The following is an 11,613-nucleotide window of genomic DNA, read 5'->3' on the forward strand; positions in this document are numbered from 1 at the left end:
TTTGTCAAGCTAAACGACGACGTGTCCTCTTGAAAGGACTTGTAGTTTTTTAAATTGATTTTTTTGGGTTACTTGCAGTAATGATTCAATTTATTCTAAACATGGGAATTTATGAAAAAAAAAATAATTTAACTTTTATAAAATTATAATTTTGGGATAATGAAATTTTCATAGATCTAATAAACTCATTGCAATATTTTTTAGAATTTTCAAAATAAAAGAAAGTATGGAGAAATCTCAAATTAAATGAAAGCACATTAACAAATTCCCCTTATTTGAAAATTAGAATTTTATAAAATATTTAATTTAATTTAATTTTTGTTAATTTTCATATTTAAAATAAAAATTTTAATTTTTTTAACTTATAAAAAAATTATTTAAAAAAAAAATAAAAATTATGTCATTTAAATTCTTCAAGAAAACCACTAGACTCTACAAATATTCTAAAAGAAAAAAAATGTTAAGACACCATACTTTTTTATTAGAAAATAAATAACATGAATTAAAAAATAAATAAAAAGTAAAACAATTTTTTAAATATATTTTGTAATAATTTATTCTCTTTCTCAGTAGACACATAAACCAAATATCTATGAGGCAGGGGCAAAGGCAGTATGAGCATAAATGAATGAACTAAAAGCAAGAATATCTTTCTAACTCAACTGAACTTAACTAAATTTTTATTCCAAAAATTTAAAATCGGCTATATGGATTCACTTTTTACACTCTAAACGATTTTGGGTTAAATCCTCAGAAATGCGTAATGCTTGTAGGTTATGTTATACTACTCTCCTCCAAGTCAATTTAGGTCTACCCCTTTTTTATTTCTATCCTCTAATCTAATGTGCTCTACTTATCTAACTGGAGTCTCCATATGTCTACGCTTCACATGACCAAATCACCTCAATCTCCCTTATCTCAACTTATCCTCAATTGGCACCACTCCTACCTTTTCTCTAATACTCTCATTACGGACTTTATCTAGTCTAGTATGGCTACTTATCCACCTTAACATTCTCATCTTTGCAACTCTTATCTTAGACGCATACAACTCTTTCAGTGCCCAACAATCACTACCATATAACATAGCCAGTCGTATGACTGTACGGTAAAAATTTCCTTTCAACTTATTGGGAATCTTGCGATCACATAAAACTCACATGACACGCCTCCACTTCAACAATCCGGCTTTAATCCTATGACTAACATCCTCTTCACATCCCCCATCTACTTAAAGGATTGAGCCGAGATATTTAAAGTGATTACTTTAGGATAGTACCACTCCATTCAAACTAACTCATTCCCTATCACCAATTTAGCCTTAACTTGGAATGCATGTATTATGTTTTCGTTCTACTTAACTTAAAGCCCTTTACTCTATAATACTTCTCCAAAACTCTAGCTTTCTATTGACTCCTCCTCGCATCTCATCTATCAGAACAATTCATCTAAAACTAGTGTAAAAAGGTAAAGGCTTATCATTGGTGTAGTTACTCCTTCATACATACCTTTCAACACTTGTATATATCTAATAGATATCCTTTTTTGTTCTAACACGCTCCATAAGACATCTTTTGGAGTACTATCATAAGCCTTCTTCAAGTCAATAAAAATCATGTATAAATCTTTCTAACAAAGTATATAATAAGTTTTAATTTTTAATAGTATTATTATTTACAAGGATTAAAAAAAAATTTAAGGAGGCTCAAGTCAATGAATAACAACTTACAGACTACGTAGCAAGAAATAAACCTTTGTTTAACAACTAAAACCATAAATGTAATAAACCTCAAAATGAATGAAATATTTTAGCCCAATTTGCGTTGCTTCGAGATTAATTTCAACAATCTCCACGAGAATTCATGTAATCTATACAGAAAAACAAGTGTAGCCTCGAATTGGTAAAAATGGATTACAGCTAACAGAACATTTGATTACAAAGCAGAAGACTTCCTGAATGAATTCTCTGTTGTTGACTCCAGCTTTCAAAGAGAAAAGTTTCTTCACTTTGACGCTTAAGATACTCATCAACATCAAGCTGTTGCCTTGTTCCATCTGATGAAAATTGGCTATAGTAACTTCCATTTTCTCCAAATCTATTCCCTGTAACTTCACCAATATTTGAGGAATGGCCATCTAGAACTCTTGAGCTCCAACTCCCACAGCTACTTATGGAATGGTTACTTGAATCTTGCATAGGGGTTGCATCCTATTATATGAATTAAAAATGAATCCATAGAGAGATACAACAGACCAAAATAAGTTTGCAAGGATTAACATAATAAGAATGTAGGCAACATAGTGTGGGAAAACAACAGGTCAAAAATTACCTGAGCTGCTTCCCATAAATTGGTGTTTGGACTTGCCATTGATTCCGATTTCTTGCTTGATAAAGGAGAAGTATCATTAGAAGTTTCCCATTGCAACCAGGGCAGTACAACTCCATCCATTTCAACAGAAATGGACTTGGACAATAATGGACTTTGGAAAGTTTGCATCTTCGATAAACTTGAACTTGTATCACTCCTTTCCCCATCTAAAGATGAGATATCAGTATCTTCAACATTTGAAATGAAATCTTCAAAATATCTCTCTGCCTCCTCAGTCAATCGCTTAGACATCCTGCTTCTGTCACTGCTCTTCTGGAAAATAAATTACAAATTACTGACTCAACATAAAAGGTTTTTGCCCATTAGAACTAGCAATAAGCACAAGCAAATTGCACTCCAAAAGGACACACAAGATAATATGTACCTTCCTATCCTGTAGTGGTTTATTGCCAATACTGTTATTTGGATCATGAAGCAATTCCTTCACAGCCTTAGAAATTTCCCTTCCACGCTGCTCCTCCAACAATATTTCTGACAGCAAATCTTGTTTACGCCTCTCAGACTGTTAAATTATTAAAAAAAAAAAAGACCAATAAGAAGCATCTAAATTAAATATAACAAAATTTACAAATTCACCTTCATATCATGCAATAGGAATAAAATTAACTAATTAATTATCTGCCACAGTCAAAATAAAATGATGTTGCCCTAGTTGAATATGTAAATTAACTAGTTCCTGTTAGTCTCAGAAGGCAGCTTAATAATAGAAAAAAGTTTTAGTTTTCACTTTTCAGTCTTCCGATTATACCACAGTATCATTTAAAAGAGTAAATCTTCCCCGATATGCTATGGTGATAAAACACTTGCAGCAATCCGTTGCATCGGAAGTTAACAACACATTATATTTTAGCAAATATAATAAAATATGATTATTAAGCATTAATGTAGGACAAACCCCATTCCTAAGAGAAGGGCTATGGTTGACAGATAAAATGCCCATTAGTACCAGTTGCTAGCATCTAAAAATATAACTCAGAACACTCCTCAGGAAGAGGGGGCATTCAAGTTTTAACATGATATGCTCTCATGCATGTTACTAATAATTACTAAACAAATATTGCCTCATGGAATGACTTCACACAAGATATATATCTTATTCGATTTTTCATACCTGTTCCATTTTTGTTGCATAATTCCTTCTTATAGTAGAAACAGCCTGCAGAGCATCAGAATTTTTGGATTGCCTGCAGTTATCACTTGCTAAAGAGGTATTTGGTTTTCTTATAGCCTGCACAAGTTGCAACAATATTTGATAAGTTTCAGCAAACTAAAAAGTGAAAGCACCAAGTGTTGCTCATGTAAGATAGGACGCAAAGATTTTGGAAATTAGGTTCACAAGATACTCAATTACAGACATGTTTGAGTTCCATTCTAATCTCTTCTACTGCATTCCTTAATTCTTTTCGCATTGCTTCATACAGCCCACTGTTCATATCTTCACCAGTGGGATGCTCAGCCTAGTGATTAAAAAGCATGGACAATAAGTGACAAATGAGCAGAGGGGGAAATTGTGCAAGCATAAATAAACAGACAGAAAATACCAAAATACTGCAGTATTGCTCACTATGTAACAGTCATCAATACAAATTAAACCCAACCTTTTTTTGTGCATAAACTGTTTGAATTGTTCTCCCAATCCCATTTATATTGGGATGAGAATCCCTCCCTTCATCATCTGTTAGCACTGAAGAGTGGCTCTGAAAGGAACATAAAAGTTTAAATTTGGTTCAGTTCTTGGACAAATTAGATGAAAAAACTATGAACACAAAAATACCAAGATATACATGTATGCAAAAAAGAAAAACAGCCATTGGAGCCTTTATATACAAATTTATGGTAATTTTTTAAAATAAAAAATAATATATTGAACTTGAATATTAAATTAGCATGAAGAGAAGATAAGGCTTACAGAATAGCCATCCTGATACTTCAAATCTTTTTGGCTAAGAGACCTTCTAAGTACTTGTCTATGATTTGAAGTAGCTGTCCTATTCGACAATGGCACCTGGCTGCTTCCACCACCAAGACTCTTCAAAGTAGCATGACGTTTTGAATTCTGAGAATGATCTAAATCACTCTGTCAAAAATAGGAAAATGTTAGAAAATATCAACTATTTTTCCTAATTCACAACAACCGGCCTAAACCATTCTTCACACATACAAGACTGACTAATTTGCACAAAAATTTTCAAAATTGTCTAATTCATGCTGATTCAATGTTTTCAAAATCTGCTCAAAAAAGGTTGCGTCAACTAGTTAAGGGAGAAGATCAAATGCAAACACAATCTCAATAAAGACACTTTCTATGCTGGAGATCATCAGTTGCAGTGAAAGCCAAGCCAAGAGCTCTCTCCTAAATCCTAATATTCCTTTAATAAAGTTAAATGAGAAAGGGTATTTTGCTATTACTGTTAATATAAATCCATTTTGGCAGAGAAGGGATGTAAACAATAGCCTGCACAGTATAGCACATGTGAATGACAATTGATTGAACAAATTTGAACTAGTTTTTTTGCCACATAGTGCATATGTATATGCCTTAATTTATACTCATTTAATTCGCTTCTCCATACATGCTAATCAAAGATGCATTGAGCACATCTGCACATATTCAACTCAGTGCTCATAAATAATCAAAACTGCAAGTAATAATTTAAAGAATCCAACTTGGCATCACGCAGTCTCCAAAGTTATTGGCTTATTGCACTAAATTATCCAGAAGAATCCATAAAAATTAGTGTTTAAATGCGTACTACTTCTCTTTGTATAATTATACAATTGGAAGTTTTACAATAATAACAGTGATTGTAATAATCTCCAAGTGGAGAAAGTCTGTAACTCAAATGTGAACAGTTGGTCACTAGAGAAACAATATGCAAATCACCCCATTTCACATTTGCATTTACTATATATGTTAGTAGATTTATCAATTAGCATAATTATTCGCACAACCAAATATCACTAGCATTTACGAATATAGATATTCTAATAACATTAAATTGCAATCCCAGAGTAGCCACTTCTAATGCATAGAATTGAAAAGTTTGCCTTGTCTAACAAATCATAATCCAAAGCTAAAACTTTTAATATAGAAAACAATTCACACGATAATGAAAAGCATATCAAAAGCAGGAAACGTCGGAACTCATACAAAGGAAGCAAATCAAAATTTCACCTCAGAATCACTAATTTGATATTGGACCACAGATACGGAGCGCCGCCTCCTCGAATTATAATCCGAATTAATCCGTCCCCCAACATAGCTATTTCCACCACTAGCTTTCCCATCGCCAACTCTATAACCATGCCTGGACACAGACCTCCCTCTTCTCTGCGACACACTGACTTTATCCCCAGAGCTGAAATCATCAATTCTCGAAGCAGAACGGCCTCGATCAGCAGAATCGAAGAACTGAACAGCGAGATCATCGAGGGTAACATCCGGGAACCCTGATCCCCTGACAGTGTTGACGAACTTCCCTCTGGGAACGGGCGCGTCAGTAGAGAAGTCATCCCCCGGCAGAGGCATAGGCCGGGAGAAACGGCTGAGGCTCCGAGAGCGGCGGTGAGCAGAGGAACTCCGATTGGAAGAAGAGGAGTCATCAGTGGAGGCAACAGAGGATTTGGCAATGGGAGTTCTCTTGGTGGTGGACCTGAACGCCGAAGTGGCCATTTGGAAGGAGCAGGTAGAAGAGAAACAAGCGTCAGCTGAAGTCAGAGAAAAACAAACATATCAATTCTATGGATGGAAGGTTAAATTAGGGATTACAGAATCAGCATTTATGGAGCATTAAATGATAATTGATGTAAAATAGATACGGCGGTTTTAGAGAGAAATGTAGTTGACATTGCTGATGATGGAGCGAGAGGGAAATGGTGTTTGAAGAAGAAGATTGGCGGAGAGACCCAAAAGAGTGAGAAATTTGAAATTTTGGCAAATAGACCTGAGCTTTTGGTCAAAATTGCGAGATCTGCCACTGACCGGGGGAAAAAAATTATCCCGGCGCTTGTGATTGAGCAAATTCAAAAATTAATTCCTGCCGTGCTGCCCATGGACAATGGTGAAACCCAAATTGGAGCTCCGGCAACCGGCGGCAATCCTCCCCTCCAAGACCTGACCTCCGGTCCGGTTCGGATTAGCTTGAGTATGAATTCGATAATTTTGATTGAGAAAGTGGATGAATTAGAATTGAACCAGTTCTAAATGATTTGAATTAGTTTTGATTCAAAATGATTCAGACCGATTCAGTAGTAATTTCGATTTAAGAGTGTTTAAGTTTCAATCTTTAATGGTTCGATTCAGATTTGCCTATATGGCTCCTGCATTTGTTACATCATTTTTTTTAATAGACTTTGAATCAAATTAGATTATATGAATCCAACCATTAATTTCAGTTTAGGTTAAAAAGGGGTTAATTCCCAAATTAACCAGGACCGAGTCCAATTTGGTTGAAGCACAATTCTTTACAAAATTAAAAGAATTGTGTTATTTTTTAAATAAAAAATAATTTATGTTAGTGAAAAATTTACTTTCTAATAATTTTCAATCTACCAAATCCTATTTTCATCAATTTAAGCGATTTATTTATCTTTAAATGTTAAATATTTTATCATTTGAAAATTTTTTAATGTAAAGAAATAATTTCAAATTAATTTAATGAAAAAATAGAGCAAAAAAAGATTTAGGCATCTAATAAACTTATTTTTATTTTTACATAATTAATGTAATTAAAATAATAAATTTTATTTAATTTGTTAAATATATTTTTAACAATAAATCCTTTATTTCAATCAATACAAAAATTAACGAAAATTTTACAAATTGCTGATCAATTTCGCATTGGTGTTATCGCCCATGCAGAAGAGAATCAAGAACAACAGACTACGAATGACCACCAGATGCGCAACAAAGAGAAGAACAGCTTCCGGCAACAGCGGCCGGCAGCGAAGAATTGCGAGGTTCTTTTTCAAACAGAGAAGATAAAAGCAGAGAGAGGGAGACTAGGAATTTTATAACATCACAAGATGATATTTTAACATAATATCTGGTCTGAGCGAGGCGCACTGGTTGCTTGTGTGGTTGATGAACACGCAAGAAGAAATGTGAAACCGTGCAGGTAATGCGCGCTTGTGCAGGTGCACAAGAACGAGGAAGAGCGCTATTTGTTTCAGAAAATCTCATAGATACTGGCAAGACAATATTCAAATCCAGTAAAGGGCAATTTAAACTTCCTCTCAAGACAAGCAGACAGCAGACCTAAAAACTATGACAATCATACTAAAATCATGTCTTAAACAAATTTATTTTCATTTAGCCACGTACAAGCAGACACTGAACCAAAACGGCATATCGTCCGACGACGCTTACAGCAACCACTCAAATATTGCTGCAACCTTATTGAGTAGATGCGATGTGACAGATCAAGTCAACTACCCGGGTGCTGCAAAATTGCGCAGAAAAGAGAATTTGGCATCACAGGATGAATTTGTGGGTGTTTGTTTTAACTACAAAGCATAATAACAAGATGGAAAATACCTGTAGCCACGCTCATTGTCGTACCAAGCAACAAGCTTCACAAAATTCTCATTCAAAGCAATTCCAGCTTTTGCATCAAAAATACTTGACCTACAAAATTGAATAAATCACACATTTTATCATTTTGGAGTCTCTGAGATTGATAGTAGTAGAGGGTTTAAAACTGAAAATAAAAGGTAAACAAAAATGAATGCATTCACATGTGCAGACGTGCACATGCAATGATCCACTACCAAGCTCGAGCAGTGACAAGGCTCAGAACTCATTACAAAGAACATAATCAATTAGTTCACAAATATGGTTGGAAAAATGAGTTATATATGCATGAAAACAACTTCATCTAAGTGTGTGCCAGTGCAGACCCTTCCCGAGCATCGTACTTGTGCCAATTTAAAATACCAGCAAAAAAAGAAGGCCATGCTGAAAAAAAAAAGTTACACACACACACACACACTCTCTCTCTCTCTCTCTCTCTCTCTCTCTCTCTCAACCTTACCTGCTGTCACCAATAAAATCACTGGAAACCACATCATCTTCAGTGTAGCCCAATATTCCCTTCAGCTTTCCCTCTGATTCCTCCCTATATTTAATAAGTAAATAAATAAAATAATATAAGATTGAGGAAATAAATCATAGACCACTAAATTTAAAAGTTTGAGCGTCTAAACTTCTCAAGCAGTAGAAATCCCCTATTTGCCCATACAAAGGTAACACATCATGCTATCTTTTTAGGAACTTTATGTCTTTCTCAAGCATGTATAACACTAATTGCACTCACTTGATAGCAGCTTTTATTTGATCATATGAAGCTTTCTTCTCTAGCCTCACCGTGAGGTCAACCACAGAGACATCAACTGTTGGAACACGGAAAGCCATTCCTGTAAGTTTCCCATTCAGAGCAGGCAGCACCTTCCCAACAGCCTATGAGAAAAAACAAAATCGACAGTAAGGGAGAGATTCTATCAGATAACCACAATAATGCAGGACCTAAACTCAACATTGTGACAACCAACCACCACATAACTATAGGACATCCAGCAACATTGTATTCAAATTTCAAAGAACACAGCTAAACCAACAATTGCATGTCAACTTCATAAAGTCCTCACCTTAGCAGCTCCAGTGCTACTAGGAATGATGTTGAATGAAGCAGCTCTTCCACCTCTCCAGTCCTTCATTGATGGCCCATCAACAGTCTTTTGGGTGGCTGAATTCATGGTGGCAGAAAAACATTAAGGTCAGGGAATATGCTTTTGGGCCAACAGGGTGAAATAAACAGCAAATGAAGCATACCAGTAATGGAGTGGACAGTTGTCATAAGACCCTCAACAATGCCAAATCGGTCATGAATGACCTGCAATTTGACAAAATATAAGAAAGAAAAACGAAAAGAAATACTGCACTACTACAGAATAACAAAAGGAGTAACGGAGCAGTGGAACGAAGACAGGAATAAGTAAATGGCAATAGAACCTTAGCAAGAGGTGCAAGACAGTTGGTAGTGCAACTAGCATTTGATACAATGTGAAGATCTGGCTTATATTCCTTCTCATTAACACCAACAACGAACATGGGAGCATCCTTGCTGGGGGCAGAGATGATGACTTTCTTAGCACCACCCTATCAAAAAAACCAATTCACTCAAATAAGACAACTAAATGATATGCACAGTACGCATCAAGCATTACTTAGACTTATGCAAATACAGCTGCAAGCCATTAACAGAAGATGAAAAGTTGCTAGTCCTATGCTAACTCTCTATGTGACCGCAAAAGAAGAACACACTAATTATAATTGACAAGAGTTTATGATTTAAGACGGAAGCGAACAGAATATTTTCTTTTATGCAAGTTCCATAATGCTTTTTTCCCCCACTCAAAATAATTCTACAAATATATTTGGGTTAAGACGACGACTTAAAGTAAAATTTATAAAGCCGACGAAACGGCACCCACTTGTTAAACACGACACAAGATGACTAGCAAATGACGATGATAAAAAGTCGTGAATTAATAGGGATTTCAGGGGAACCTTCAAATGAGCGGCAGCCTTATCCTTGTCAGTGAACACTCCAGTTGATTCCACAATATACTCTGCTCCAGTCTCACCCCATGGGATTTCCTCCGGGTTCCTGAAGTTACAAACAGACACATTCACTTCAGCAACCTACAAATTATTACTCTGTTTACCCAGCAAAGAAAATGCATAAAATAGGAGATAGTATAAGCATAATGCATACCTAACACCGAAGACTGTCACAGGCTTCTCGCCAAAGAGAAGGGTCTTATCATCCTTCACCTTCAACTCATTATGCTTCCATTGACCGTGAACTGTATCATACTTGAACATGTAGGTCTACAAAAACCATCATCATCTCAATACATAGCACTCAAAGTAGATCCATGAACAGAACCCCAAAAAACAAACCAAAATAAAATAAAGAAAAAAAAAAAGCCCGTGAATAGAGTTCGGAAGCTAAATGATTACCATGTAATCAACGCTGATGAAGGGATCGTTAACTGCGACGAGCTCAACGTCGTCTCTCTCGAGAGCCGCTCTGGCCACTAACCTTCCAATCCTTCCAAATCCTAGTTTCCCATTTCACCCAACACTGATCAGGTCTTAATCACAAAGATCAAATCAAAACAAGTTCACACAATAGAGTAAGTAATAATGTATTACCGTTGATCCCGATCTTAACCTTCCCTGCAAGTCAAAAGCCAAAACCATCAAAAACACAATCAGAGTAGATCAGGTCATAAAAAATACGAAATTTTAAGACTGAAATGAGATCTAAGAAACACAGAATCATTACCCATGACTGAAGAGATAGAATTAGAAAAGTAGTAAGTTGCAGAAAGGAATAGTGAGAGCAGTGATAGTGGAGACTAGTGGCCGAAGAGTGAGAAAATGAGGTTTAATATAAAGAAAGAGAAAGGGATACCGGAACAGCCGGTGACAATGGTGCCTTGGTGTGTTAAGCGTTTATTGAGAATAAAACAACTGTAGGATTGGATGATTTAGGTAGAGAAAGGGCTGATGATTTGCAGCCGTGGAGTTGAGGAAGAGAAAGGTGCGTTGATAATGCTGGTCCGACCGACCGCTGTGTGTGGCGAAAGGTCAAAGTGGTATTCTCTAGGAAGTTGGAACCGGCAATCCTGTCCGTGGAGTAAAAAGCTAAGGTAAGATTTAACCAATACTCATTAAATTGAGACTAGTCCAACTCGAGCCACAACACACGTTGTCTTTTGAATTATGTGGACGCAATGTGATGAGTCAGATAATGGTGTGATCGTGGGTCTTCTTCAGCCTGATTAGTGGTTCAAATTTAGGCATTGTTTCGACATTCTCCATGGCTTCTATAGTTCTAAGCTTCAGGGCAGCAAGTGTGACGTCTGAGTCTCACCAATAACCCACCAAAACATTTAAAAAGTAAAAAGAAATCACATAACTTAGGTGGGTGCACCTAACACTCATTTTCATCGTAGACTGGAGATTTTATCTTATACTAGGGCAGAGATTGAAACATTTGAACTCTCAAGTCCAAACAGACAAATTTACCAACAAAAAAGAGCAGTCTTTATAGTTGTATTGGATGTGTAGGAGTCTTTTATAGTTGTATCTATGTTGTTTTTTACTCACAGGTGGTGAGTTCAATCATAGTTTGACATTAACAATCCTTTGTTA

At 35.7% G+C, this 11,613-nt stretch overlaps 2 protein-coding genes across 3 annotated transcripts; both read right to left on the reverse strand.

Annotated features, from left to right (window-relative positions):
• Positions 1-1,774: 1,774 nt before the first annotated feature.
• LOC110665286 (uncharacterized) lies at positions 1,775-6,587 on the reverse strand. 2 transcript variants are annotated; one of them, XM_058140022.1, is made up of 9 exons: positions 6,335-6,587; positions 5,566-6,098; positions 4,300-4,467; positions 3,989-4,087; positions 3,746-3,847; positions 3,502-3,618; positions 2,755-2,892; positions 2,331-2,642; positions 1,775-2,209 (listed from the first exon to the last, which is right to left on the reverse strand). In XM_058140022.1, the coding sequence occupies exons 2-9, from the start codon at positions 6,061-6,063 to the stop codon at positions 1,919-1,921; spliced, it is 1,725 nt and encodes a 574-aa protein (XP_057996005.1). In that variant the 5' UTR covers positions 6,064-6,098; positions 6,335-6,587; the 3' UTR covers positions 1,775-1,918. The 2 variants fall into 2 exon arrangements, with proteins under 2 accessions (XP_057996005.1, XP_021681032.2); XM_021825340.2 differs by lacking the exons at positions 3,746-3,847; positions 6,335-6,587 and having other exon boundaries at positions 5,566-6,317.
• A 965-nt stretch (positions 6,588-7,552) lies between these two features.
• LOC110665287 (glyceraldehyde-3-phosphate dehydrogenase, cytosolic) lies at positions 7,553-11,194 on the reverse strand. The gene is made up of 12 exons (XM_021825341.2): positions 10,742-11,194; positions 10,609-10,632; positions 10,414-10,514; positions 10,166-10,281; positions 9,958-10,057; positions 9,400-9,546; positions 9,220-9,280; positions 9,036-9,133; positions 8,705-8,847; positions 8,423-8,506; positions 7,927-8,016; positions 7,553-7,831 (listed from the first exon to the last, which is right to left on the reverse strand). Exons 1-12 carry the CDS (start codon positions 10,743-10,745, stop codon positions 7,786-7,788), a joined length of 1,014 nt encoding a protein of 337 aa, XP_021681033.2. The 5' UTR covers positions 10,746-11,194; the 3' UTR covers positions 7,553-7,785.
• Between the last annotated feature and the right edge of the window lie 419 nt (positions 11,195-11,613).

Source organism: Hevea brasiliensis, chromosome 17 (genome assembly GCF_030052815.1).
Source record: "Hevea brasiliensis isolate MT/VB/25A 57/8 chromosome 17, ASM3005281v1, whole genome shotgun sequence".
NCBI classification, from domain to species: domain Eukaryota; kingdom Viridiplantae; phylum Streptophyta; class Magnoliopsida; order Malpighiales; family Euphorbiaceae; genus Hevea; species Hevea brasiliensis.

What these genes read in the sequence shown, in the direction of transcription:
- LOC110665287 (XM_021825341.2), bottom strand. An exon ending in GTGACAGTCTTCGGTGTTAG is followed by an intron (nt 10,058 to 10,165) that starts GTATGCATTATG and finishes TTGTAACTTCAG; the next exon opens with GAACCCGGAGGAAATCCCAT. An exon ending in GTCTTGCACCTCTTGCTAAG is followed by an intron (nt 9,281 to 9,399) that starts GTTCTATTGCCA and finishes GTCAAATTGCAG; the next exon opens with GTCATTCATGACCGATTTGG.
- LOC110665286 (XM_058140022.1), bottom strand. Translation starts at nt 6,063, where the DNA reads ATGGCCACTTCGGCGTTCAGGTCCACCACCAAGAGAACTCCCATTGCC. An exon ending in AGTATCAGGATGGCTATTCT is followed by an intron (nt 4,088 to 4,299) that starts GTAAGCCTTATC and finishes TGTTCCTTTCAG; the next exon opens with AGCCACTCTTCAGTGCTAAC. An exon ending in ATGCAACAAAAATGGAACAG is followed by an intron (nt 2,893 to 3,501) that starts GTATGAAAAATC and finishes ATAATTTAACAG; the next exon opens with TCTGAGAGGCGTAAACAAGA.